At 39.2% G+C, this 27798-nt stretch overlaps 1 protein-coding gene across 1 annotated transcript in view; it reads left to right on the top strand.

Annotated features, from left to right (window-relative positions):
* The window catches only part of LOC111874523, a gene marked incomplete at its 3' end in the record, with an annotated part of 59132 nt that extends 31630 nt beyond the window's left edge, over positions 1-27502 (top strand). The window contains 6 exon segments of the mRNA XM_023870093.2: positions 782-1205; positions 4744-4963; positions 13935-14142; positions 15734-15994; positions 21650-21892; positions 27364-27502. Of these exon segments, the coding sequence (XP_023725861.2) occupies positions 782-1205; positions 4744-4963; positions 13935-14142; positions 15734-15994; positions 21650-21892; positions 27364-27502 (1495 nt within the window).
* Positions 27503-27798: the final 296 nt, after the last annotated feature.

The raw sequence follows: 27798 nt of genomic DNA, 5'->3' as shown, positions 1-27798 counted from the left end.
GTAGGGTCCGATGGCATTTGTCTCACCCCTGGATCACCAGTAAACTTTGCCAAAGTGGGTGTTTTGTCCACTTTACCCCACCTGGCTGTCCCCGCAATGCTAGCACTCGCACTTTCATTGGAGCTCTCACTGTCACTTTCACTTTCTCTTCTGGTCACAATATTTTGGGGGCCCCTGTCACTGCCACTGACACTACCCTTGCTATCAGAAGGCGAAGCAGTTGGCAAGTCAGATAACTCATCGGAGATCAAATCACAGATTTCTTCTTCTCCGAGAGCTCGCGTGGCCTTCAACTGCTTTCGTCTCTGAGCCATGTTGACACGGAGAATATCTTGCCTCACACATAGAAGCTTCGACTTGAACAAAGGGACTTTTCTTTAGAGTGAGAGGGGAATAGACAGTGGTCACATTGCTGACTCGGAAAACAAACATTCCGAAGGTCAGCTATGCAGTACTTTTACAGACACGTGGCCACCAAAGCGAGGAATAGTATGTTGCAACATAACGTGTCCTAAAAGCCTAAATCTAGGCGACCGGTCTGCCACGTTTAAAACCCAAACGCCTAGGCCTAGGCATCCGGTCCACGAAGTGTTAATGTTACAAGCACAGTGTGTGTGTGGAAATGCCTAAATATATACAAGTTTATTTGAAATTGTGATATGTAAATGGTTTATGTAATTTATTTGTTGAAGCTAGAAGTGTTGTAGGCAAGTTTATAAAATTATTTGTTAAAAGTCTTTATTTTTGTGCAGTATATTAAATCGATTTTTCTTGTTTTTAGGTTTGTTCTATTTGCTTCAAAACAATACCTCAGAAACATCAAGTGTTTAGTGGAGGTGGGACCTATAATAATCCAGTAGAAGACAGTGAAGTAGGTCGGAAGCAGGGTCTCTCCCCTCGCCCTGCAGCTGTTAAATCACCAGCTAGTGCAAGTGGAAGTGATATACGATTCAAGCCATATGAATTGGGTGCCAGCAGTAAAAATCCAGGTGCTGCTGTAGTTCCCCTCTCAACAGCAAAGCGAAAAATATCCACTGGAGGTCCAGGAGATGCAGCATCGGTGCGTAGCAGTAGTGCTGGAAATGTAACTTCTGCATCTCCTGGACCTGTAATGCCTGAACAGAATGGTAGTGGGCAGCAAACCATGGCAACAACCAATTCAAGTAACAGCAACCTGCAGAATTACCGCTGCTATATCTGTGCAGGTATGGGTACGTCATAAACATTATTTCTTATTACTAGATATGCATGTCAAGTTTTCCTATAAAGGGACTGCACTGTGCAGTATCTCCTGTGTCATAAAATTTAAGGCATTGTAATTACTTGTATCTAAAGTGCTGCTAGATAAAACTGAGAAACAGTAATATTATATTTCAGCATCCTGTTGCATTGAGGTATCATTTGTAGTCTTGTTTTCCATCTATAATGCAACAATTTAAATCTTAAACGACACTAAATCACATTTAATTCACTAAAATGTTCATTAAATGTTTAAAATATCATTAAAGTATATGTACATTCAGTGTTTGTGCTACGTGTTTCAGCCATATGGGGCCATCTTCAGGAAATGCATTTTTTAAGGAGTCTACTTCACTGTGCAATTGGTCAAATAGCACTCTTAAGGCACATAGTTTCTGTTATCATTAATTTTGAGACATTACAATACACCTCAAGGACAAAAAATTAGAATTTTCAATCTACATGAGAAACCACCAACACAACCACGAAAACAAAACAAACACGAAGATCCAAAACACCACAAAACAAAATAGGTAGGCCGCGCCATAGCTCAACTGGTTAGTCACTGGCTTCCCACCACGGCGGCCCGGGTTTAGTCAAGTGGGATTTGTTGTGGACAAAGTGGCGTTGGGGTAAGGTTTCTCTGAGTACTTCGGTTTCCCCTGCCAATCTTCATGCCACCAAATTCTCCATCATCATAATCACCCAGGGCAGGTACAATAGGCCAATCAGTGGCTGCCGTGCTGAGTGGACCCAATTGGACTCCACCCCCCACTATACAAAACAAAATGGGCCACATTTACATATTGCGGGAAAGAAGTAAGACAAGTAACCAAGCTTTTTAAAAAGACACAACTTAGAGTAGCTTTTTGTGTCCAAAACACGTTCAATAATATATTGAAACATCACACACAGGCAGATAAATATAACAATAGTGGCATATGTCAGATGAAATGCCTGGATTGGTCAAACTGGAAGAACATTCAGTGTGAGATATAATGAACGTATTCATGCTGTCAGGAATAATAGTAGTAATTCCAGATATTCAAATTGTATATTAAACATGGGACATACATATGGCACAGTAACAGATACTGTGGACACCTTAGAAAAATATCACATTTACAAAAACACATGAACAGTACACACATCAAAGCACACGATCCTTTACTCCAAACAGTACATGAAGTTTATGATAGGTAGCAGTACACACACTACCTAGAAAGATATGTAGGCGAGAACATCTACACCAAAATCGGTACAAGGAACACAGAGCAACACTAGATGCTCACCCAAGAGCTTGGCTCACCCAATGGAACATGTAAGTACAAAACAATACAACATCTCTGTACACAAAGGTAGCATTAAGAACAGAATCATATTAATAAACATGTATTGTACATTGCAGAAATGGCTGCAATACAGAAGATAGGAAGAAAACATCCTGTGTCATCAAAATTAATGATAACAATAATGACATGTCTTAAGAGTACTATTTAACCAGGTGCACAGTACAGCAGATGCCTTGAAGAATGTGTTGCCTGAAGGTCGCCATGTGCAGCTGAAACATGAAGCATAAACACGGAATGTACATGCATTTTAATGAAGTTTTAAACATTTAATGAACATTTTAGTGAATTAAATGTGATTTAACCTTTAAGAGCCTAGCGACACCGTATGGAGACCTTTAAATTGTAGCCGAGTGGCCATGCGACACCGTATGGGTATGTGCAGTCCACGAGTGCACACAGTGTTTTAAAATCTAGCTTTAAGATAGAAATTCTTTTCTACTTACATTATTTTTGGGCACCAGCTTTATAAGTAGACAGTTTTCCCTCCTCTGTCATCTAACTGAATGTTGCCTTCGTGTGGTACTGTTGGAAACATCTGGAAATGCAGAGTCGGATGTCACAAGTCATGCACTTTGTCTGGATGTAACTCCGTTTCCCACGCGAAGAGTACATACGACACCTCAGTCTCATATTAGAGGAAGTCGGCCAGTGATGTTGAGTGGCCTCCTCTAATCGAGATATCACCGATGACACAGCGGAGGTTGACCCATGAACCATTGAGGGCGAGGCGGACCCGTTGCATCATGTTCCAGCATGTTGCGCCCAAGGGCGAGACAAAATTCTCTGTGTGACAATTTTGTGCCACAGGATGACAACAGGATGAAACTGTTCAGAATCGTCAGATCCAGGAGATGGAAAAATAGTTTATTTGTCCATTTCCAGATCCAATGACTGATGCTGTAACTGTTTGTCATTCTGTCTGCTTTGTTGACATAACCCATGTGCGTTTTGTAGTCAACAACAATTGCTGGCTTGATGGCATTTCAATGCTCATCACAGAAACTGGAAACTGCCTTCTGCTGGAGGACAGTGCATGTTTGTCAGTATGTAAACATCACATTTATCCTTCCAAACTAGTGCTGTCAAGTTCCATCTCATTCTAACACGAATGTCACCTTTCTTCAGTCGAAATTGTCTTCGTTGAAAATCGTCAGGCAAGCAATGCGGGGATATTCCGAAAACAGTACCTCTGTGTGGCTAGTCCGAGATATACACAGTCAAGAGTTTCTGAAGGACAAAGTATGATAAGACTTCGACCACACTCATGCATACAGAAAGGTTCTGACGTGACTGGAGAATGTGCAATACAAACATAAACTTCCTTCTCTTTTGCCAGATAAGACATAGTAAGACAGGATGTCAGCAGCATGCATTTATACTGCAGAAACGTTTTATGCAGAAACTGTATGCATATTTGTGGACAGACGCTCGAAATTGGGGAAAAATTTGTTTTTGGAATCAATGTAACAATTTTTACATAAGCACAATAGATCACTGTGGTCACAGTGCAAGGGCCAAGAGGGCCCACCCCTAGATCACTGTGGTCACAGTGCCAGGGCCAAGAGGGCCCACCCCTTGTACATTTATTCATTCTTTCATATCCTCCTGTCGGCTTTGAATCAACTATTCAGCTCACTGCACAGTTGCTTCTGTCGCAATCTCAACAGGGTGAGGCAACTTTCACACATTCTTGAGAGAATTTCTTGACTCAGTTGTGAACTGCTTTAACATGACAAATATTTCCCATAAATAGTGATTCCTATCTGTAAAAAATCACTGTACAAAATTTTACTGTTGCATGAATAAATATGATGTTTTGAATTACACCTCTGGGATTTATAGCTTGAATTTTTTTGGCAGTATGATTCTGTAGCATCTGGAACTGGGAGGTTTTAAATCACCCAGTTCTGCAATGGTGGTGGTTGAATTTTAACTCTGAGGTAATGGTGTTAGTTTTAAGAATATTTAGCACTTGGCCACCTGTACTGTGGGCATGTGCTGTTATAGTAGCGAACCGCATTGCCAGTAGAGGTTAATTGAAACTCTGTTACTAACATTGGCTTGCTTTAAAAAAATGGATAAGAGAATTTGAAAGAGTAAAATGAAAATGTTTTCTACTATGAAAGAGAATGACTGTATGGTTTCTTTCCAGGTCTCTTCCCAAGATCCCATATGAAGTGGTTATCAACAAGTCCAGAAGGAATGAACTCCCATGCCATGCACTTTCCATGCTTGCGCAACATTGCCTGTACCTCAGAAAACGCTTGTGTGGATTCTCATGGGCGTATTTTAGCATGTTCCCGGTGTGTCAGCCATCTTGCCCAACAGTGGGAGAGCCTTGAAGCTGATCGAGTTCCTTTAGAACGTAGAAGGTAACCCACTTGTTACATGAAATTGCAATGTGTAATGTATTGAAGGCTGACAGTGCTACATCTGCAGTTATATGTTATTGAACATGCAACATTGTGACATGCTAGGATCAGTGATCAATAGTTCTATGAATTACCTCATAATAGGAATTATAGCACTAAAAGAATAAATTCATTAAAGGAGTCCTGGACAGACCTTGTAAAGGCTACTTCCTGTTGCATGAACTTCCAGTCTTCAAAATATTTTGTCATTAATGTTATATTTAGGTAAAGTAAGTTAAATAGTATGAATAAAATGCACTTTAGCTTATGGTTAGCATTATTGGCTTGTGTGTAGATGGTTGAATCAGAAGTTTATTTATTGCATGCAATTTTATATATATTGTAGATCATCATTAAGAACATTTTATTAACTGTGCGAGATATAACCCCACTAACTCTCTCACTGCCATCATACAGTGAAACCTCGATTTTACACATTTTGAGGGACCGCCTAAAACAAATGTAAAATCAAGGAAAGTGTAAACTCAAGGAAATACGAATGTTACAGCATAAAAAACTGTGGTCTTCTTTATACCATAACTTTGGAAAATAATTAAGAATATACTGTAGTGTGTAGACCCATTACTGGGTAATGGTCGCAAAACAGTGCCCATTGCTAGGCCAGCAGATTCTTAATAAATTTTTGGGAGGCAACAGCTCTATAAACATATACAGAGGCAACAAACATGAATGTTACATTAGCAGAAAAGTGTTTTCGATATGGTCTCTGCCGAGAAGTTGTAACTAGGACAGTTGAAGCAGTGAGTTCAGTTGTCATTTGAGTTCTGCATGGGAGGCTGTGAAGACAGAACCTGAGTGCTTGAAGCTGTTGAATCTCCAGTTAGAAGCTGTTGCTAGGAAACAGCTGGTGAAGACACAGCAGGCTGGAAAAGGCTTAGTGGGTGCTGTGGTGAGATCAGTTATGGAGATTAGCAGTGTTGCTGTAATTGCTTGTACTTCCAAGTCATGAGTGTATAAGTGATAAATAAATCCATTCACCGATCAAAACCCATCCATAGTCGTACATACACCTGACAGTACGTATTTGGCCACTAACAGTGTAAATGAAAATATGGTTCTTGTTTTGTTTTACAATGCTTTAAAAGTTGCTGTGTTCATATAACATCAGTAAGATGCGATGGTGATTATAAATATGGTTCTTGTTTTGTTTTACAATGCTTTGAAAGTTGCTGTGTTCATATAACGTCAGTAAGAAGGGATGGTGATTATAAGTAGTGAATGGAAAGGGTATGGAGGGAAGTGGTCATGGCATATTTCAAGGCACTATTCCAGCATTTGCCTTGAATAACTGGCAAATATGATACATACTGAGTTACACTATTTCTTTAACCAGTCAGTCTTTTGTTTTTCCTCTCTTTGAGCTCTCAGTCAGCATAATTCAATTTCAACTTTGTTACACATCACAGTAATATGGTTCTCTCATGTCTCTAGGAGACCTCTGAGCAAAATTAGGCAAAAAGTTTCCCGCCCAAGTAGTTTCCAGTGCCTCCGGTAGATGGGGAAGTTATAAGGGTACCACTGCCAGAAGAGGGCCGACCTCGCTGGCAGAAAGGGGATCATAGCGAGCACCAGTACCTGTAGGGTATGGCGACAGTAGAAATTAAAAGGGGACATACAGTAGACTACTAGTCGCGGTGCATGGGGAAAACCACCCCCTCTAATACTGAATAACTGAATACTGAATATGGTTCTCAGTATCAGATTGACATATGTGCTTTCTGGCTGCTTCCAGTTCTTTCATTATATGCAAGAATGTTGCTTTATGTTGTGCAATTTTCGTTCCTCTTCTGCTCTTTCTTGTGGCCTAGTCGAATATTGATGTAACATATGGTTGACATACTAGACTCCACAGACCTCAAGACCACTTGTTATATGTGTGGGTAGTCTCAGACTGCACCCCAAGAGAGTGTAAACTGTACCAGCCATCCTGTTTGTCTTCAGTGAGTTTCACTGTACTGTTATCATTGCTGCTGACATGGTTAATCAAGAAACCACACTTCCTGAAGCAATTCTTAATTGTAGTAGGTGTAATCGATCTTCAGGGTTCTCCTGTTAAGTGCATTGCAGATATCACATTAGACTTCATCTGTGCTGCATCTTGGAACAGCCCCCCATATGTCGTGGCTACAGTCTTCTAAATTAGCTGATTTCTGTAATGACAATTGAATGTGTGGATGATTCCAAAATTGAAAGACTGTAGGTGGGAGAAATAGAACTTCGATGGTGCTGAAAATTGTAGTGTTCTCTGGATGAGTTGTATGCTGATAAATGCGACATTTTGCTATTTTTAGCACCCAGTTTTCTAGCCAGTTGTGTGAGGTAATATTCACATATTTTGGTGGTCATCCAAGAATTGGTATTAGCATCATATTTCATAGGTAATTTCATGACATTCTTGAAGCAAAATGCAGTTTATATTTTCTAATTACTAGAGTGGTAGTTTATCACTGCCATCCTCATTGAATGTGAGGGGCACAGTAACCTATTGTTCAGATTTTTGTACCACCATGTCAGGAGTGCTCTCAAAATGTGAGGGTTTTGCTAGGTTGTAGATTGAAAAGTCGATCTGTCTCATTAGCATTAGTTATATCACCTTCAATTTCTTGCAGTAGTCAGTAATTTTTCCAGTCATCTTCAACTTCTGAAGCAACACACACCTGATAGATTTCTGTATGTGGTCGGTAGATTAAATTGCTGCTGGTCTCGCCAGCACAGTTATTGTTGGCTTCAGGTCTCATCGAGGTCCATAACTAAGAATTGTTCCGTCCAAAACATGTACATGTTTAGAAGTGTGGCCTCCTCTTTGTTGAGGGGAGGGTTCGGTCTTTCTGTGTAGGCGCTACATTTGTTGCCACCGTAGTTTCAGCAATAACTGCTAAATTGCTGCTGGCCCTTGCCAGCACAGTGATTCTAGTTCCAAGTCCCATGGTACTCATGACCTTATTTTACATTCTGATGGGTTTGGGAGTCTTTCACACTACTGCTGACTGCTGATCCAACCATTGGAAGCAGAAAAATTTATTTCCAGACAAGTAGAGATTTATAAGCATCTCTCTTTGGAGTAGGTACCATCTGTGGAAGCATTATTATCATATGCTTGCTGGAACTATGCAGCAAGTACAGATTCTAGTTCCTCCAGTGATGAACATTTCAGTGACTTCTGCTGGTTGGAGAAAGGTCCACGCTGGACAGAACTTGTTATATTTTCTTCATGGTTTTTAACTGTAGGGTTTAGTGTGGTCATTGAAAGCCTGAAGCATGATGCCTGTTCAATGTGTGTTCCAATATGTGTGTCAACTTGCGCCAAAATATTGATCAGTTTTTGTAAGTGATTTAGGTTTCCTTTGTTATCCATATTTCATCCTCTTGCTGTGAAATTCGTCTTAATCTTTAATAAAATTTGGTCTTTATGAAGTGAAGACAAATGGGCACAGGAAAATCGAATAATTTAGTCTGGGTGCACTTCTGTTAAATGTTTCATTTAAGAAAACAGTGGTCACTGTGCTGTAATGGTCATTCTTTGGTATGCTTGTGGGAGAGACAAAATACACTTTCTGAGTTACTGTTATGCTAAGCGGAATGAGGTTCAGAGATGGTGTAGCTTGTATGAGTTCAACTTACATTGGGTACAATTTGTATTATGGCCAAGCTTTTCCCTTATCAAGGACAGCATGGACATTTATGCCTGGAGACAGTAATTTTTGTGCTCATTTGTGAATTGAGAATTTTACTGCGTTAACAATTAAGACTCAACTTTTGAGTTATGATACAGTGTAAATTTGTAGGGGGTTGCCAGCATTTCAGAGGAATTTGCTACCTCCGTTTCATAGGATTTCTGTCTTTAAGACAGAGGCACTAGATTCCTTGAACATGTTGGTGATCACCAGGCCCCAGATTTTGATGACGTGCCATCTTTTTTTCCTTGTATCCTATTCGATGCCAGTAAATATATAAATCTCAGAGATGAGCTGCTGGTTACAGAAATGTAACTTTTATAGGTAGGCCATGCCATAGCTCAAGTGGTTAGTCACTGGTTTCCCACCATGGTGGCCCGGGTTTGATCCTGGGTCTGGTCAAGTGGGATTTGTGGTGGACATAGTGGCGTTGGGGCGGGTTTTCTCCAAGTAATTCGGTTTCCCCTGTCAGTCTTCATTCCACCACATTCTCCATCATCATAATCACCTGGAGCAGGTTAGAATAAGCCAATCAGTGGCCGCCGTGCCGAGTGGACCCAGTTGGACTCCACCCACACTAAGCAAATTAAAAAAAACTTTATAGGTATTTTTTGTCATTTTTCATAATTATTAAGTTTTTAGGTTTTTTTTTTGGCTTTGGGGTATTTTTTTTTAATTTTAAGGGTATTTTTTTGTCATTTTAGCCATTTTATGGAATTTTTCTTCATATGTTTTCAGAAATGTGAGTAATATATAAGTAAAGTGTTTTTTCTCTTTCTCTTTCCTTTACAAAGGCAGCCTGCAGCTGCACCCCAAATACCTGCTACCACACTGTGGAATAATAAGTTGTAATAATGTCCCGTTCTTTCCGTTTGTGTTGCGGAAAGTGCTGACATTACATATCATAAAACATTTTCAGCTGGCAGCAAGGTACGACAGCGGTCACTCACGCTGCAGCCCTTTCCAAGTTCTGTGCAAAGGAATTTGCTTAGTTACAAATATTTCTAGCCAGAATCCCTTGCTTTTTATGACCTATTGTTGCTCAGTAAAACTCCATCTGTCTTCAGTTTCTTGTCTTTGACTGTACAGACAAAGATACAGTTGATGTAAGGTTCTCATTTAGAAAAGTTCAGTTCTGTGTTGCACTAGAGTGATTCATTCTATCAAGATGCCTAAAGCAAAGCCATCTAAACTGTGTCATTTAAAGCAGATTGTAGCTGAATTTGGAAATTATATATTTTCGACTGACGGTAACATTTTGTACTGTAAGATGTGTGACACAAAATTAGCGGCAGAAAAATGTTTCACGGTACAACAACATATCGGCCGCAACAAGCATATATGAGCAGTGCCAATTTCGAATGAAAATAAATTTGTGCAAACCTTACTGCAAGTGTTCATCTGAAGGCGGACATAAGCCATTGGATTTTTTCACAGATCTGTGTGATGCTCTGGTGTCCTCAAATATTCTGTTTTTGGCTCTGAAAAATGAAAAACTGAAAAATTTTCTGGAAGTGAATTGTGGTAATTCTATCCTGGATGAATCCACCCTCAGGAAAATCTACCTTTCCAAGCGCTACAACAGTATCCTGGAATTGATTAGGAATGAAGTGCATGGGAAGAAGATTTTAATCTCAATTGATGAGACTCGCAATATGGAGGCTCGCTGCATGGCAAACGTCATCATTGGAACCTTGGAAATTGCTGGACCGGTGAAGCGTTTCTGCTTACGAGTGAGGTGCTAGAATCCGTTAATCATTCCACAATTTGTAAACTCTTTGACAGGTTGATATTTCTACTGGGGCCAGAGGGTATATGACACATTGTCTTGCTTTTTGTGACAGAGTCACCATATATTTTAAAAGCAGGCAAAAACAATAAATTTGTTTTACAAGGGTTGGATAAAAAGTAGTGGCAACATTGCTGTAACATGAAAGATGTGCATCAGGTGGCACTAGCGCTGTCTGTAGCTGATAGCAGAAGTTCACTTGAAGTAGTACAGTGAGTGGCTCTGGTTGTGTTTCATTGTGTTGCCTTGTGCATCATCTTGAAGTGCAGGAGCCCAGTTCAAGCACCCTAACAACATGTTTACGAAACAAGAATAACGCTCCTGGATAAAAATTGAAGTTGCTCGAGGTTGTAGTGCACAAAACTGTTATCAGGGACTGCAAGAAGCTTGTGATGATGCTGCTTTGTCATATCGCACAGTGGCAAAATGGGTGAAATTGTTCTGTAAAGGGAGGGATGCCATTCAGGACAGCCGTCGATCAGGACGACCCCATGTTGACAACCACACAATTCAGCTTCTTGCTTCTTTGCTGGATGTTGATCATCAATGGGCTGCGTGGGAGTTAGCTGCTGAGGTAGGCCTATGTCACAAAACTGTGCTCCACATTCTGCATGATATTCTTGGATACCGCAAAATTCCAGCGCATTGGGTACCCCATGCAATGTCCGAGGTGCAACAATGGCAACGTTATGCAATTTCACAGGACTTGTTGGACTGGTACCAGAGGGAAGGTGACGACTTCCTTAGAAGGATTGTCACTCTGGACGAAACTTGGGCTCGCTCATACGAACCACACTTGAAGCGACAATCAAATGAATGGAAGCATCCTGGCTCTCCTTGTCCAAAGAAAGTGAACCCTACACAGTAATGTGAAGGTGATGTTCATTGTGGCATATGACATTGATGGAGTGATACTGCACCACGCTGTACCTCAACGACAGACAGTTAACGCTGCCTACTACTGCAATTTTGTGCGTAATCATCTTCGTCCAGCACTCAGAAGAAAGCGACACTTGTTGGCAATGAACCCCATCATCCTTCATGACAGTGCAAGGGCTCATACTGCTGATGCCTAGGATCTCCTTCGCTGCTGGCGATGGAAGATACTGCAACATCCGCCATACTCACCCGGTATGAGTCTGTGTGATTATGACCTCTTTGCCAAAATGAAAGAACCACTGCGAGGGACACGTTACAACACAAGAGAGATTATTCGTGCTGTAGGGCGGTCACTGCTGGACATCAACAGAAGTGGACACACTGATAGTGTACGATGCCTTCCACAAATTTGGCAGCAGGTGGTACACATGGGGGGTGATTATATTGAAGGAATGTAAGTGTGTTTACCTCAGGTAATAAAGTCATTTCAGAACTATAGAGGTGTTGCCACTACTTTTTATCCAACCTTCGTATACAAAATTGGTGCATGTTACTTGCCTAGCACATGTATTGCAGAGTGATGGAGGAAGTGAGATCAAGATATCCTCAAATGGATGCTCTCTTGTCTTGGACAAAGAAGATTTTCATCAAGGCTCTCATCTCGTAAAATGCAGTTTAAGTCTATGGCTCCTGGTGTTCCACTGCCCCCGGAACCCATCGTCACAAGGTGGGGAACGTGGATTGATGCTACAGTTTACTATTGCTATCATTTTCAGGTAGTGAAAAACATTGTAGATTCAATGAAGACGGAGGATGCGAGGGCAATTGAAGCTGCTTTGGAACAGTTCTCGTGCAGCGAAATGGAATGACAGCTGGCCTTCATAAAGGCAGAAGGAATTCAATGCTTGCAGGAGAAAGGAGCAATGCTAGAAGATTCCCTCGCTCTGGTGAAAAAAATAGCCAGTGATTTGGAGGAAGTGTCAGGGGACATTGATAAAATGGTGTCAACAAAAATGAAATATGTTCTAGATAAAAACTCAGGTTATGAAACATTATGCAGCATTTCTTGAATTCTGACAGGAGAGTCATTCAGAACTTTCAATATTGAAGAGAGAGGAACTGACTGCTAGTGATTTGGTACACTTCAAGTATGCTCTGTAGTGTCTGTAGATGTGGAAAGGAGTTTCTCCAAGTACAAGAATGTGCTGTCAGACAATAGGCGTTCACTCACCTTTGAGAATCTCTGCATGTTGACTGTCATCTAGTGCAACCCTGAATGAGGTGGCACTTAAATATTGGAATATATGCCGTATATGCACATTTGGTAAACGTTCCAACGCAGTAGAAAAAATCGCATTAAAACATTTAGCTTCAAATATAATCATATATTGCTTAATTTTCAACATAAAAACGAGGATGAACTTAGAGTAATGTTGAGTTCACAGTGTTAATAAAGCTTAAAAATACATTTTAAAACAATTAGTAGATTTTCCATAACATGATACATTTTTAGCTCATTTTTTAACTTTTAGATAATTTTTCTGGATTTTTCGGTCATCTTTCTGGATTTTCGGTCATTTTATAGATCATTGTTCTGGATTTTTTCGGTAATTTTAAAAATATTTTTAGGTCATCAAAATCTGGGCCCAGGTGATCACCTACGGAACTACTTACTGTAATTATAGGTGCATGCGTGTAACTTGCCGGATCATCATACCAAGCAAAGTTACTTCAAAGGAACACTGATTTCACAAATAAAATTGGAAACTGCTAGACAGTTTGTAGATGAGGTCCTACTAGTGACTGGCACATATTGGTTCAGAGTAAGCACATGAAAATTCTTTGCCACTGCAAGTCCAAGGACTTGTACCACAACGTTAACGTATTGTAATTGCTGGATGGACGTGGTGTCATTGACTGCAGGATGGAAATTTGATTTTTTATATTTAAGTTTATATCAGTGTTTTAACTTTAGCGGATAGAGGATGTCGCGTGGTCAGCGCAGTGAATCCCCACGGCTGTTAATCTCGGTTTTTAGACCGGAGCTGCTACTTTTCCATTCAAGTAGCTCCTCAGTTATCCTCATGAGGCTGAGTGGACCCCGTTCCAGACCCACTGCTTCTCAGAAAATCTGGTAGCGCCGCGAATCAAACCTGGGACTTCTGGATCTATAGCCAGGAACTCTGACCACTAGACCACAAAGTTGACATTAACTTCACTGACAAGCGGTGGTTGCTCGGTCGGTATAGTTCGCTTGCAGACTAAAGTCATAGTTTGTTTCTTGTTTTTTGTATCAGTGGTTCAAAGTGCAAATAGTGTTTGTCCACTTTTAACCAAATTTGAGTTTTGTTTGCCTTTGATTTCTAAATGTGTTACCTTTCTTCTGCACATATATTATGGGTCCATGAATAATATGGATGAAATACTGTATGTCCTACTAAAATATATTTCTGCACACTCAACATATGTTTGCTGAAAGCTCTGTATTGTATATTGGAAATACAGTATTTTTGCTTTAAATCCTTGATGTAATAACTAAAAGTTTCTATAATCAGGTTTCTTTTATTAGGTATGATGTCCCAAGTCCAAGTGTTGGAGGTTCTTCGGTGGTAGTATCCAGTTGGAATGGAGATTCATCGCAAGTGGCGGTGGCTAGATCAGTAACACCTCCAAATGTAGCTTCAGAACGTTCAGCTACAGGCAGTTCGATCTACTGTTTTCTCTGTGGACTTCATTCTGATTTGACATTAGCTCGTGTGCTTTATGGAAGACCACAGGTAAGTTACGAATTTTTCCACTCTTTGTCATATATTGTGTCTCTTACAGAAATAAGTAGAATAAGAGACTTGTATGCTTCTCTGACTATAATTAGAATGATCAAGTCAAGGTGGAGGATGAAATTGGCAGGGTATGTAGCATGAATGGGGGAGAAGAGGAATGCATATAGGATATTGGTGAGAAAGCCAGAAGGAAAGAGACCACTTGGAAGACCAAGATGTAGGTGGGTGAACAATATTAAAATGGATCTTAAAGAGATGGTATGGATTGGAGTGTTGTGGCTCAGGATAGGGACCAGTGGAGGGCTCTTGTGAACATGACAATGAACCTTTGGGTTCCATAAAATGCTTGGAAGTTCTTGATTAGCTGCACAATTGGCAGCTTCTCAAGAAGGGCTAAGCTCCATGAGTGAGTTTGAAAGATGTTTCTGGTATTTCCTTCTTGTCATTTGACGCATTAATGATGTCTTCCACTGTGTGAAATCATTTTCCTTCAAGGGTAATTTTGAGATTAGGGTATAGAAAATGAGGTGAATAGGGGTTTGTGGAAGGTTAGGAATTGAATGTTTTGCCAGGTATTGTCTAACAACGCTGTTCGAGCAGGCACATTATTGTGGGGTGCCAGCTTCCTGTAGTCCACATTTCAGGTCATTTTCTTCATACCTCATCCTACAGGCATCTCAGAACCACTGGGTAAAAATCTTGATTACTTGTCAGACTTTCAGAAATGAATCCATACTCCACTGTGTCTCAGTCAGTGAAAAAGAAAAACAAGCATCATTGCTTTCACTCACAAATGCACCTGTTGAACTTTCTTGGTGCAAGGTGAAGCAGGACTCTTCCAGTTTGAGGATTGGTGTTAGGTTTCAACTTTATAACCTTAAACCCTGGTCTTGTCACCAGTAATGACATTTTTCAAAAGATTTCCATCATTTACCATTTGGAGGAGATTATTACACATGAAAAATTGTTGCATTTTCTGATCATCAGTCAAAATTCTCGGCACATATTTTGTTGAGACCCAATGCATTCCTAAATGTTTTGTTAAAATTGTGTGGCACGAATCCATGGATATTCCATCCTTTTCTGCAACTTCTCAGTCAGTCAACAACTTTCATGGATGTTTCTTTCACCTGGGCAGTCAGTAGTTTGGATCTTGAGGTTGAAGTTCGGCCAGGTTGCTTGTCATCATCCATTGAAGTTCTTTCATTTTTTAAACTTCTGAACCAGAAATTGTTATTTGACTTGAGGCGTCATTGCTGTAAGCTTCATGCAATGTGTTGACTCTGCAACTGGTTTCCCTACTTTGAAACAGAATTTAACACAAATCTTTGTTCCTTTACTGACTCCTTACTGAATGTGACAAGACAACACTCTTTGTCACATAAATGGTTATAAAAACTAAATGGAACATCCAGTCTGCTTGGAACAAAATGGCCAGCATAACTGACAGTCAGGTTTTGAGGTCACATGAACAACATGCTGCTCTGCATCATCAGTTCAGGAACTTTTTGATGAATACACCTTTTGTATCATTTGTTTGCTGTATGGAATATTATTTTATAATTATTATATATTATATTGTACTCAGGGTCGGAATGCACCTTTCTTCCCTGCGTTATTGGGACATGTATCACCTGCCAATGCAGAACAGCTTCGGGAAGATGGTTCAGCTCTGGTTTGCACTTTCTGCTATCACTCATTGCTGGCTCAGTGGCGACATTATGAGCAGCTTCAAGGAAGTGGGTCTACTACACCAGCTGACAAACGAGAGTATAACACTCATGACTACTGCTGTTATGTGTGTGGTATTACAACATACAGAATACGTGTCCGTGCACTACCTGTCAAGGTAATGAGATTTTTAAATAGTTGAAACCTAAGTGAATAGAACCTAGAACAAAATAATTTTCTTTTTAGAAGTTTTTAATTTTATTTTTAGAATACTTACTCCTTTTATTAGGAAAAGAGGGTTTGTGGTATTCTCATACTGTGTGGATGTGTGTTGCACCCTTGTGTGCATCCTGTGGATGCATATGTGTGTGTGAATATGCCTGTATGCATATGGAGTGGTTCATATGGGGGACATGAACATTTGTCCCCACTCTATTTTGTTCCATTGTGTGGATTTTCATGCAACTTGATATGAACATGGTGCTATTGGAAACCACCCTATCAACATACTGTCCTCATTCCTTAGTTATGAATGATACTAACATGGTGGTTTGTGTACTGAAGTGGGAGCACCAGTACGTTGATTTAATGTGTGAATCTGAAGTGTTTAAGATTGTGCAGTTTCTGGTAAGGTCATGTCTTTAGTAGCATATGAAGTCAGCTATTGGAAAGTTCCCAGACTGTTATTGTTGTAATTGCCTGGGTAAAAGAAAATGAGAAGGGAGGCTGGTTTCACATATTTCAAGGCCGGTCAAGTGTCAGTTGAACATGATGAACATTCAGGGCAATCAAGCACCAACAAAACGACAGAAAATGTTGAAAAAATTAATAACTCATCCACGAAGACTGTTGCTGAACAATCCATGATCTCACAAACCCCGCTGGAATCAGTTATTGAGTTTGCCAGGAGATCTTAACAGAAAATTTGAAAATTCGCTGCATTACTCCTTCATCACGACAATGTGCCTGCCCACACATCCCTGAAAAGCACAGAGTTTGTTATTAACAACAACATGGGTATCATTCGCCATCTTCACTACTTGACGGACTTAGCCCCCTGTGATTTCGCCTTGTTTCCCAAATTGAAAATGAAACTAAAGGGATGACATTTTGAAACAGCGCCTGACATTGAAAGGGAATCACAGGCAGCACTCAAGAGCATTAAGGAAAATGACTTCCATGGTGCTTTTGAAGTGTGAACAAAACGATGGGATCACTGTATATGTTCCCAAGGAGACAATTTTGAAGGAGATGGCACCCATAATTGAGTAAGTTAAGCCAGCATTTCTTTTTTGATTTGTCCAGGAACTTTCTGATAGCACCTCATATGTAATAGTGATAATATGAATGACTGATACAAGGCAAGTAATTGTGTGGTGTGTAGATATATTATAAATGCCTACAAATTTTGTATGAAAATTTGTGTGCTTTTAAGGGTAGATATTTAAACACAAAAATTACGATGGTTCAAAACTTTGAGGCTTTCTGACAGTTAACAGGTACTAGGAATTTTTGTACCAGTGAAAAGAGGTCGTTAATCTGTATAACAAAGAATAATTGAACGTTCGCCTTTAGCGTTTTCAAAATCAAGAAGTGAAATATTTTCCTGCATTTGTGTAACGTCTTGTACTGAAAATGGACCACTTATTGCATTGTATTATATTTGTATTGTATTCACATAGGTGGGGGGCACTTCTAGCCACCCCATAAGCACTTAAAAGACTTCTTGTGAGTCCATTTTACCATTCCAAGTTATTCCTTAAGAGCTCTGACCATAGCTAAAGCCAGAAACCCCCCAGATTGGGGCCCTTTTAATTTCCATCTTCCTTACCCATTGATACCTTAATGCCATAAATCCAACCAAGTTTGTCAGGGATATATTGCCCCCTCATATTCTGTGCTGATGACAGTGAGGTATCCCAGACTCCATCTGTCTATAAATCCAACCAAGTTTGGCAGGGATATATTGCCCCCTCTTTTTCTGTGCTGATGACAGTGGGGTATCCCAGACTCCATCTGTCATGACCATTTATTAGGAACCATCCTTTGCAGGCAAAAGTCCCCCCTCTAGACCTGTTTGCTGCACATCGGCAATGTACAAAGTTAGGGGCAAAATGGCTCATACTCATGTTACTGTAAAGATCAGTTCCTAAACCCACCAGAGTTGACAGGCTATTTGTTTATACTGATATATTTTCTTGCTTTGAAATGATAAAGTCTTGCTTCAGAACACTGAAAGTTCTCAGTTTACAAGCATGTCATGAATTGGTTAGCTTTTGCATTTGTCATTGGTCCATCAGCTGATATAGCACAGCCATATTTTTCTGGCAAAATCACACAGAGCGAGGATTTGAATTCTTTGTTCTTTGCAGCTTGCATTCATTTCTGTTGCTTGTCTTCTGTTACTTAGAAGAACTGATAAATCTCACATATTTTATTTTTGTTCTTCAAAATGGTGAATATTGTCAAAGAAGATAAATCCATACCATCTTCATGTTTTACACTATGATGAACCAACTTTAGAGTGACGTTTAACTTCAAGCTTCATATTCAAGTGTAAGCAGTTCCATTTCATTTCCGTAATTGGAGTTCAACATTTTAATTTAAATAACATACAGTACAGTCACTGAAATTTTCTGATACCCATTCACAATACTAACTGTAACAAGCTACTGGACTTCAGATGATATCACATGATGAACATTTATCATTATCTAAAATCTGGATGTCAGCCCACTTGGAACCCATCAAATTCTGCTAAATACAGTCATGAGAACATTGTCTCATACTGTATCTTTGTTACATTTTGAGGAGTTGACCAGTGTTTCAAGATCACGTATTGGGACTCTGTTTGTGTATGCTAAGCACCTTTGTCTCAAGGTCAATTAACATCTCCATTCAGACATACAGTCCTTGGATTCAGGAATGTCAACTTTACCTAGATAAGGGAGAGGATGAATAATACCTGTACAGGCCAACTGCCATATATATTTTGTGAGGCGAAACTGCAAGTTCAGCCCATGCAAACAAAATTTTGGCTAGTTATGAACCACTTGTAATAATGATAGTAAAAAGGTAATTTGTCTCTGCTTAACTGACTAAGCACCATGCCATGAAGGTGTATGGGGGAGTAGACGTAGAGACCCACATTTTCTTGACCTTAGCACTAGTTGGATGTGAGTGGCCAGCTTCATGCCCTGGCCACTTTACCCCAGGGGAAAGAGCCCCCAGTACCCATTGGATAGGAGGCTGGGTGGACCCCAGAGCCAGTCTGGACAACATGAAGAAGTTAAGATTCTTGCCCCCATCGGGACTCGAAGTCCGACCCCTTGGTTGTCCAGCCTGTAGCCATTCGCTATACTGACTGCACTATCCCAGCTCTAAGAATGATAGGACTTCCATCTTTGCAAGGTTTTCTCATATATGAAGCATTAAGAAACTGATGATGACAGTGTACTGTATGTATTATGTTGTTTGCTTCTGAAAACTCTTTTGTTAGAACGTGGTTTTCTTTTTTATGCAGGAATGACAAATGTTTTCTGAGTACTCAGAAGTGTTCAAGCCTTCACGAATGCCTCTTTGAGCACCAGTATTTCTTTGCTATGATCTTCATCAGTGCAATTCTCAAAGATGATCGAAGAAATCTTTACAGCAGTCCACTTGTAAAGTTGTCTTGGTGTCATTATCTGCTACTCATAAAGGTTTTGTTGTCTACAGATCTCAGTTCAGTATTTCTGATTAAGTTCTCAGTCCTTGGACACATCTCAGAGTCTCTCTGGTAATAACTTAGATTTGTTGTATTGCATATAATTTTTGACAGACAGTCCTAAGGTTTTCCTTGCTTTTTACTCAGTCACACAGTTTTGGACCTGAAATCTGATGAATGGTACGCGTATAAACTGCATGCATACCACTTGCCCCAGCTAGCACACAGTTTTTTCCCTGTAACTTTTCAAACTTGAAAGGCCTAGCAGCTTATCAGGATTATGTTCTTTAAAACTTAAGTGGGCTTCTTTTAGGTTGCAGTTTATGAATGTCTTTTGCTCTAAGTTAACAGAAATGTAATATTTTGTTCATGGCATTGATTCTGCTGCTATCACCAGATACATAAAATTGCTTCTCCATTTCATTTCATGCTTGAGGTAGCACTTTGCTTGGTTTTGCATTTGAGGTTGACAGAACTCCTCTTTCATCTACTAATTTCTTGACATTCCAAACTGTATAATTTGAATCTTTGAACTCTGGCTGATTTTGCTAATTGACCAGCTGTTTGGAGGAACCATCAAAATTCAAACCTTCTCACTTTTTTCCTGTTTTCTTTTCATAGTTCAATCAATTTTCTTTCATTTTTCCCTTGGATGTTTCACTTGTGACAACTTTTTAGTGGAAAGTGGTGGTTCTTTTCTTTTCATAGTTCAATCAATTTTCTTTCATTTTTCCCTTGGATGTTTCACTTGTGACAACTTTTTAGTGGAAAGTGGTGGTTCTTCTAATGACACCCAAGTTATTCAAGGAAAAAACAAGAAGGGCCTGCTCATTTTAGAACTCCTCAGGACTTCCTGTTCCTTATGTCACATTTGGGGCTTGAAGAGACATCTGTTTATTTTCCAAAACATTCAGGCAAATTTGCAACAGTTTCCCTGCATTTGTCACAGAGTCTTTTGCTTTTCTGAAACTAGGAACCTTTTTCATTGTCCAGTCCAACACCAGTTTCAGGTTTTCCTTGAAATGTACACTGTGAATGACATTTTAGGGATTACAAAACCATTTTAAAACATTAAGTACTTTGACACCTGTAGCACTTTCAGCCATTAAACTTGGCAAATATGTAAACTAAGCTTTCTCGTAACAAAACCAATACAGATTGTGACAGACAAGGAAATAATAATTAATTCTACTGACACCAGGTATAGACTGAAAGGTTGGATGAGTTAATGTTATGATGCCCAGCAGAATGTCTGTGCAGTTTACATGACTCGTAATGCTTCATCAGACCACTAACAGACAAAATTGTATCTTTTCATCACTCTCATGACACTTCCCAAAAGATGTATTGAAATGATCACAAAATGCTATTGGGAAAGCCTGCATAAATATGGTTATGCAGTTTTCATAAACTAAAGTCAAGGTCAGAATGTAGGGTACCCTAAAATATTGTGTTCACACCAAGTGAAAGTCCCACCTAAGAGTTTTCACATGGTACAAGAATGAACTTGTACCATGTGAAAACTCTTAGGTGGGATTTTCTGTGGCCCTGGGGTTGACTCAGCCTCTAACAGAAATGAGTACCAGGAATTAATTAAATAATTTTCCTGGGGAATAAAGCACGGCCGGCACGTAGGGCTAACAACCTTACTGCCATCTTTGAGCCGATTGTCTAGCTAATGTGGAACCCTCAACATCTGACAACCCTATGGGCCTTCATGGCCTGTTACAAGGTTAGCTTTACTTTACTTTTTTACTTTTACAAGAATGAACTAACTTTGACTGAACTAGGATCAGAGTTGTAAGCATTTTAGCAAATCAGATTGAAGAAAAATTTTAATATTTAAGTTGCTGTATGTGTTCAATTAATGGACAAAGACATCTAAAATTTTGTATACACATGTCTCTTCCTAAGGAAACGCAATGATAGTGAAATATTTTATTAGAATTGGAGATGGTCATAAAAATTCTTCCCCACATCGATTATTGAACGAGCATGGAATGACCCTGACTCATAAAGAAAATGTGGAAACATTGCTGTTGGAATATTTATCAAGAAAATGGCCATATCAGTAGTTGGCAGAGAGAGTAGCAAACTGATGTCATATTTTATATGTATATTTTACAGGACTTTCCATTTCTACGGTATCATCGTCAGCCAGAACATAGCTTGTTGCTGGAGAATGGGGACTTTGCAGTAGTATGCCTGGATTGTTATGAGACGTTACGCACACAGTCACTGGAGTATGAACGCTGGGGGCTACCTATTGAGAAGCGAGAATATAACTGGATTACTCAGCCACCTCCTCCAGAAGACTCGCCAGAAGCAACAGTAGCAAGATTACCATCTGGAGAACGTTCAGAAAAATTGGTAAGCCCATGTTTACTATGGCACAAAATTATGAATTCCTGCTAACTTGAATATTAAGTTTATCTTAAGTTTTATTCCTATCATGCCTAGTGTTAGGCATTATACTATTCACAGTTGCATAGTAATTTATAAAATTAGTAATAAACATTGTGTGAGCATGGTATAACATGTTTTGTGAGTGCCAGCTTAGTGACCCAGCTGTGTTTGGAGAGATATTTTGTTTTTCATAACTTCCTACACATCATGCATTCTTCAGCTCCAGAAGACCTTTTTCTTTGCAAGAATTTCTTCAAACGTTTGAACAGGAAGTCATTACTTTCTGATATTTCCAGGGTTTGGGGTGGGTGGTTGAACTCCTGCATAGTAGCTTGAAATTTCCACATCTTCTGTGCATGTTGACATTGTCATGGAACAGAATTACACTTGGCAACCATCCTCAACATTTTTTTTGGTGCCATAACAGACCTTCATAGTATCTGTAGAGGATTCAGTAGTAACTGTTTACTCAGACATCCATGTAGCTTGGGCTCCAGCAGCAGTCTCAGTGTACAGTAGCAATAATCCTTTCAAGAAGTTTCTGAATGTAAAATCTGAGAAGTGTTAGAAACCACTTGTTCCTCTCCATGATTTATTCTGACTGTCTTACAGTGCATACATTTATTCACCTTACTCTTCTCTCTTGCACTACATATTTCAGCACTAAAGTGCCATCTTCAGGTGTTTTTCGATGTACATCGAACTACTTCATTGCATCCCCTGTTGTTTTTATACTAAAATAACTAAAATATATGTTCGTCATATATATTGATAAATTTTAAATATTAAAAATATTAATACTGTTCAAGATTTGTGATCCTTATGTCGTATCTCAATACGTGAGTCACACCTATCTTCTTCTATCGGAGTATTCTTCCTACTTTCATGTGTGTATTGTGCTTTGTGTTGTGTCTTGCTCCTGTGACTGCGTGTGTTATACTGTTATACTTAGTCCTCTACTATATGATCATCTGTGGGACTTTTTATCCCAATGGTTAATTCATGTTGTATTACCTGCCACTGCCTTAGACAAAAATTATTTGCACACTATTTAGGAAGCTCCCTATTTTATTCTAAGGTTCATATCAGTGTCACTTCTGATCTGGAGTTGACAGTATGGATACCTAACTTGAAGTGATTTTAGAAGTGATTACAGAGTCTACCAGTAAAATAGGAGACCATATGTTATAAGCTATGAAATCTGTAGTTTTCAAATGATTCTAATTTCAGTACACCATGTTAAGATATGTTTAACTAGCATTATTAAGTGTATACTTGGGCCGTGCCATAGCTCAAGCGGTTAGTCACTGGCTTCCCACCACGGCGCTCCAGGTTCGATCCGAGGTCTGGTCAAGTGGGATTTGTGGTGGACAAAGTGGCGCTGCGGATAGGTGTTCTCCAAGTACTTCGGTTTCCCCTGCCAATCTTCATTCCACCAATTGCTCCACAATCACCCTCACCTATCATCTGGGGCTGGTACAATAGGCCAGAAGTGGCCGCAGTACAAGGGACTTAGTCCCACCCCATTAGCAATAAAAAAGAGTGTATACTTGAAACTAGTAGTTGTACTTATTTAAGATTAGAAATCTTTGCAATTGGGAACAAAATTTTATGTTAGCACGCAATTCTAACACCTATTTCTTACTTTCGTGGTATTCTTAAATGAGTACGGCAATTGGGTTTCAAATTTACGGTCAAAGATGCCAGTTAAACTTAGTCTCAGTGTGGGGAAGTTACATGATAATTGCCATATAACTGTAGATTCATAGCATGTGGTCTCCTTTCTTTTTTATTTTCAGAAAAATGTTAGTTACTGTGTCATAAATCCCCAACTGAAACAGAGGCTTGCTGTAATAATCTTGACTGTAACACTCTGCACCTTGCTTTGCCTTTCCTGGTCAGAAGCTTCAACAGGATGATCAGACCTGCAGCCATCTTTGATTTTTTCCCTTCTCCATATGGATTTCTTGTCATGTAACTGACCTAGTAGTCTGGTGGCAAGGATTTACAGTATACCTTGGAGTTTTGTCTTTTAATGAGAAATTTAATTGCTGCACTTTGTTAAACTTTCTCTGTGATACTAATGTAAAGTAAAGTAAAAGTTATGTTATCCCTGTAACAGGCCGTGAAGGCCCATAGGGTTGTGAGAGGTTGAGGCTCCCACTTTTGTAGACAGTTGGCTCATAGATGGTGGTGAGGTTGTCAGCCTTATGCGCAGGCCACCCTTTAACCCCCAGGAAGATTCCTGGTACGCATTTCTGTTAGAGGCTTAGTTGACCACTGCCATAATGCGGCTAGAGGGATTAGGTAAAATGAAAAATCCATCTCATTGGGACTCGAATCTGCGACCTTCCGGCTTGTAGCATAGTGCCTTAACCAGCTACACTACTGTGTACTCATACTCTGTGATACTAATGTAGGAAGTTGTAAAGAATATGTTAATTATGCGATTGAGTTGCTGCACTGGCATTAAATGATGCGCTCATAAAACATGATGTCATATCAACGTATACCAGGTTTCTGTTTGTCAGTTCTGTGCTCCAGTTGATATCATATTTATGTATGCATATGTTATTTCTATCACACATATGTTTTGTTGTAGAAAATTGGTGATTTTAATATTCATTTGCATTTGAGGTAACTTAATGAATCATCACTGTGCAACAACTAGGACATGGTTTAATCAACTTGGTTTCTGTCTCACATGCTTGTAGTATTATTTATTTTCAGAATTTGTCTCTTTCACATTTTATGCTGGCCAGTCATGCAGTTCTGTATTTTTCACCAATGCAAGTGTAGTTGTGGTTGATAAGGGATCTTTACAAGTCTTTGTGTTAGAAGTGGTCGCATGTACTGAACACCAGAGGAGAGCAGCAGGTTGAGTGTTCAGTGTTAGTGAGAAATCTGTGAGTGCCTGGAAGTGTGGAAGCCTCTTACTCATGAAAACAAATACATCTTATAATTATGAGGCCTGAAAATAATGGGAAATTTTGGAGGTTGAAAGAGGATTCATTAGTTATATACTGTGACATGATGCCTAAAAGTCACTATTTTGGAGTCAGAGAAGTGCTGCAGAAGCATCTGTTGCTATGCAGTGGCTTGTTAAAAAACATTTCCACTGTAACAAATATGCACGTAGCAATAGAGGAGCTGTTGGATGTGATATTTTCTAACACATCAATGACAAAGCTACATAAAGAGAGGCAGCAAGACCTGAAGTAAGAGCCATCAAGCACAGAAACCTTACAGTCCTGTTAATGAAGGGGTCTAACCAGGCAGCGAGTATGTGAGGATACATCAGACCCCCAAAGACTTGGACTGTGCTGTAGTTACTTGTAGATTTAGAAGAGTAGTAGAAATGTCATATTTATTTGTAGTTGAGAATAATAAGCATCCACTAAATTCAGTTATCAGTCTTAGCCTTGTCTGTAGTCACTAACATGTGACAGTATATGAACTACAAAACATGAGTTGTAAATAAGGCGTTTCTTGGTTCATGTCTTGTTGTGTGATGTAGTAACACTGGAGTAGAATGAGTACATTTTGTTGAAAGGACTTCATTAGATTGACAAAAACTACTGGAACCGTCAGTTCCTTAACTTTGTACACTTGGAAAACTATTGCATGAAACAAGGACTTTTTGCCAGTGCAGTTTTTTGGTTGTAGCATAGTAGTGTGAACTAATGGGATATTCAGCGAGTCAGATGCACTGAACACATATTTACAGGATTTCATAAATAGTCTGAATTGCACATCACTATATTTGATCACTTATGTGGTATTGATACCGACGGCATTGTTAAATATCAGACTTCAAAAATGCCAATATTTGAAGTTACACTCTGGAATAAAATATGTGACCTGTAAGCACATAAACTTGTACAACAGTATCTTACAATTTTTGTGTGCATGTGCACACACACACACATCAATTTTGACATGTAAAGAACATGTTAATGAAAGGTATAAAAATATTGAAAATTCCATAATTATTTATCTTATAATACTGGTACCTGCATAGCAATAGTACCTAATCTTGTGGCACCTCAATCCATTCTGCATTGTCAGAACCAGCTTTCTTAAGACCTGTTTTAACTTTTATATTTTGAGACTTTTAATTTGTCACAAACAAGTTTGGTGGCCAGATTTGTGTTCGTAATATTTAAGTAATTCATTGTAAATATTGAAAAGGTTTCTAGTATTAAGTTAAAGAAAATACATGGCTGAATTACATGAGAGCATTATGTTTAGTAAGCTAACTGTTGGTGTGTTCCTAAAATCCTGAGTAAATTCCTGAAATCAAATTAGTTATTGTAACGTGTATGGTGCTGCAGAAATTACAGTGTTTGTTTCTGAAAATATTTTAACTACTATATTGTGATATAATTCTGATTTTGACTTTTACACTTGTAAAAATAGATTCTGAGAGCTATGCACAGAGTGACTTTGCATTTAGTTCACTAAAATATACACGATTCTTAACTTTGGGCACAAACGTGCTACTATATGAATTTCTATGCTAACAGACCCCAATGGTATGACTTTATGCAGGACAACTGGATAATCCATGTGGCTGGGGACCAGTCTAAATGTAGTAATGAAGCTGATGAGTGGGAAGGTGAAACTTTTGACACTATATATGTAACTTTCACAACTATTATGTGGCATTACAGTTACATTAAGATGGTCTCTACTGGAACTCTGTATGTTGACTGTAAAAAGTAACCTTGCACAATTGACTAAATCAGAATGCTTGACCGCGCCATAGCTCAAGCGGTTAGTAGCTGGCTTCCCACCTTGGCAGCTTGGGTTTGATCCTGGGTCTGGTCAAGTGGGATTTGTGGTGGACAAAGTGACACTGGAGCAGGTTTTCTTCAAGTACTTCGGTTTCCACTGCCAATCTTCATTCCACCAATTGCTCCACAATCACCCTCACCTATCATCTGGGGTGGCCGCAGTACAAGGGACTTAGTCCCACCCCACTAGCAGTAAAAAAATCAGAATGCTCCAAGTATGTCAGCATGCCAGTAGAAAGACAGAATAGATTTTCTGTTCATTGCAATAAAACTGTGCTATGAAAACATATTGTTTTGAAATTAAAATTTTAGGCATAAAAATTTCTCTGGAAGAGTAGAGGTGTATGGTCGATTGATACTGTGGCAAATCTAAGTCTGACAGAAAAGATTTAATTACTGAATGTATTAGTGGGGATCCAAGAGCCGGTCAGGACACAATGGTGAAGAGAGAAGAAATTCTTTTCCTTCTGGAAATTTAGTCCTGTCATTAATACCTGCCAGTCATTTTATAGGTTGAGCTATCCCATCTCAGTAACAACAGTGACAACAATAATAGCAATAACAACAAAGACAGCAGTTATAACAGTTAGGCTGATAATATAGAAAAATTTGTTCATGTCATTTGAACATTTTTTGCAGGTGCCTCCAATCATGACAATTCGTCCTTCCCGTAAGAACTGTTCCCCCAAAATTACTGCTGATGTCAAGAAGCAAGCATCACCACTCATGAACAAGGCACAGCAGTCACCAGCAAATAGTGGTGAAAAGGTGGAGCAAGGTAGGGATCATCATTTTTTGATCAGGTTGTACAACAGGAATTTAGTATTGAGAATCAGACACAGTTATATACAATATAAATTGGCATATAAGGCAGCTGATGTATAAAATGGCACCTGAATTGTATGTTAAAAATTTGAGTGTGGGACTATATTTGCCAGATAAGATGACAGATTTTTTTTAACTACAATTCATTCACACCCTGCAGAATTTTCATCAACATGCTTACATTAGAGAATTTCGTAACATACATCCAGAGATATGTTAGTAACAATAACAGAACATCATTTATGGTAC

This window comes from Cryptotermes secundus, unplaced genomic scaffold (assembly GCF_002891405.2).
Source record: "Cryptotermes secundus unplaced genomic scaffold, Csec_1.0 scaffold735, whole genome shotgun sequence".
Classification (NCBI taxonomy): Eukaryota; Metazoa; Arthropoda; class Insecta; order Blattodea; family Kalotermitidae; genus Cryptotermes; species Cryptotermes secundus.
The sequence above is the reverse complement of the archived record's forward strand: the minus strand, read 5'-3'. Positions and strand labels throughout refer to the sequence as shown.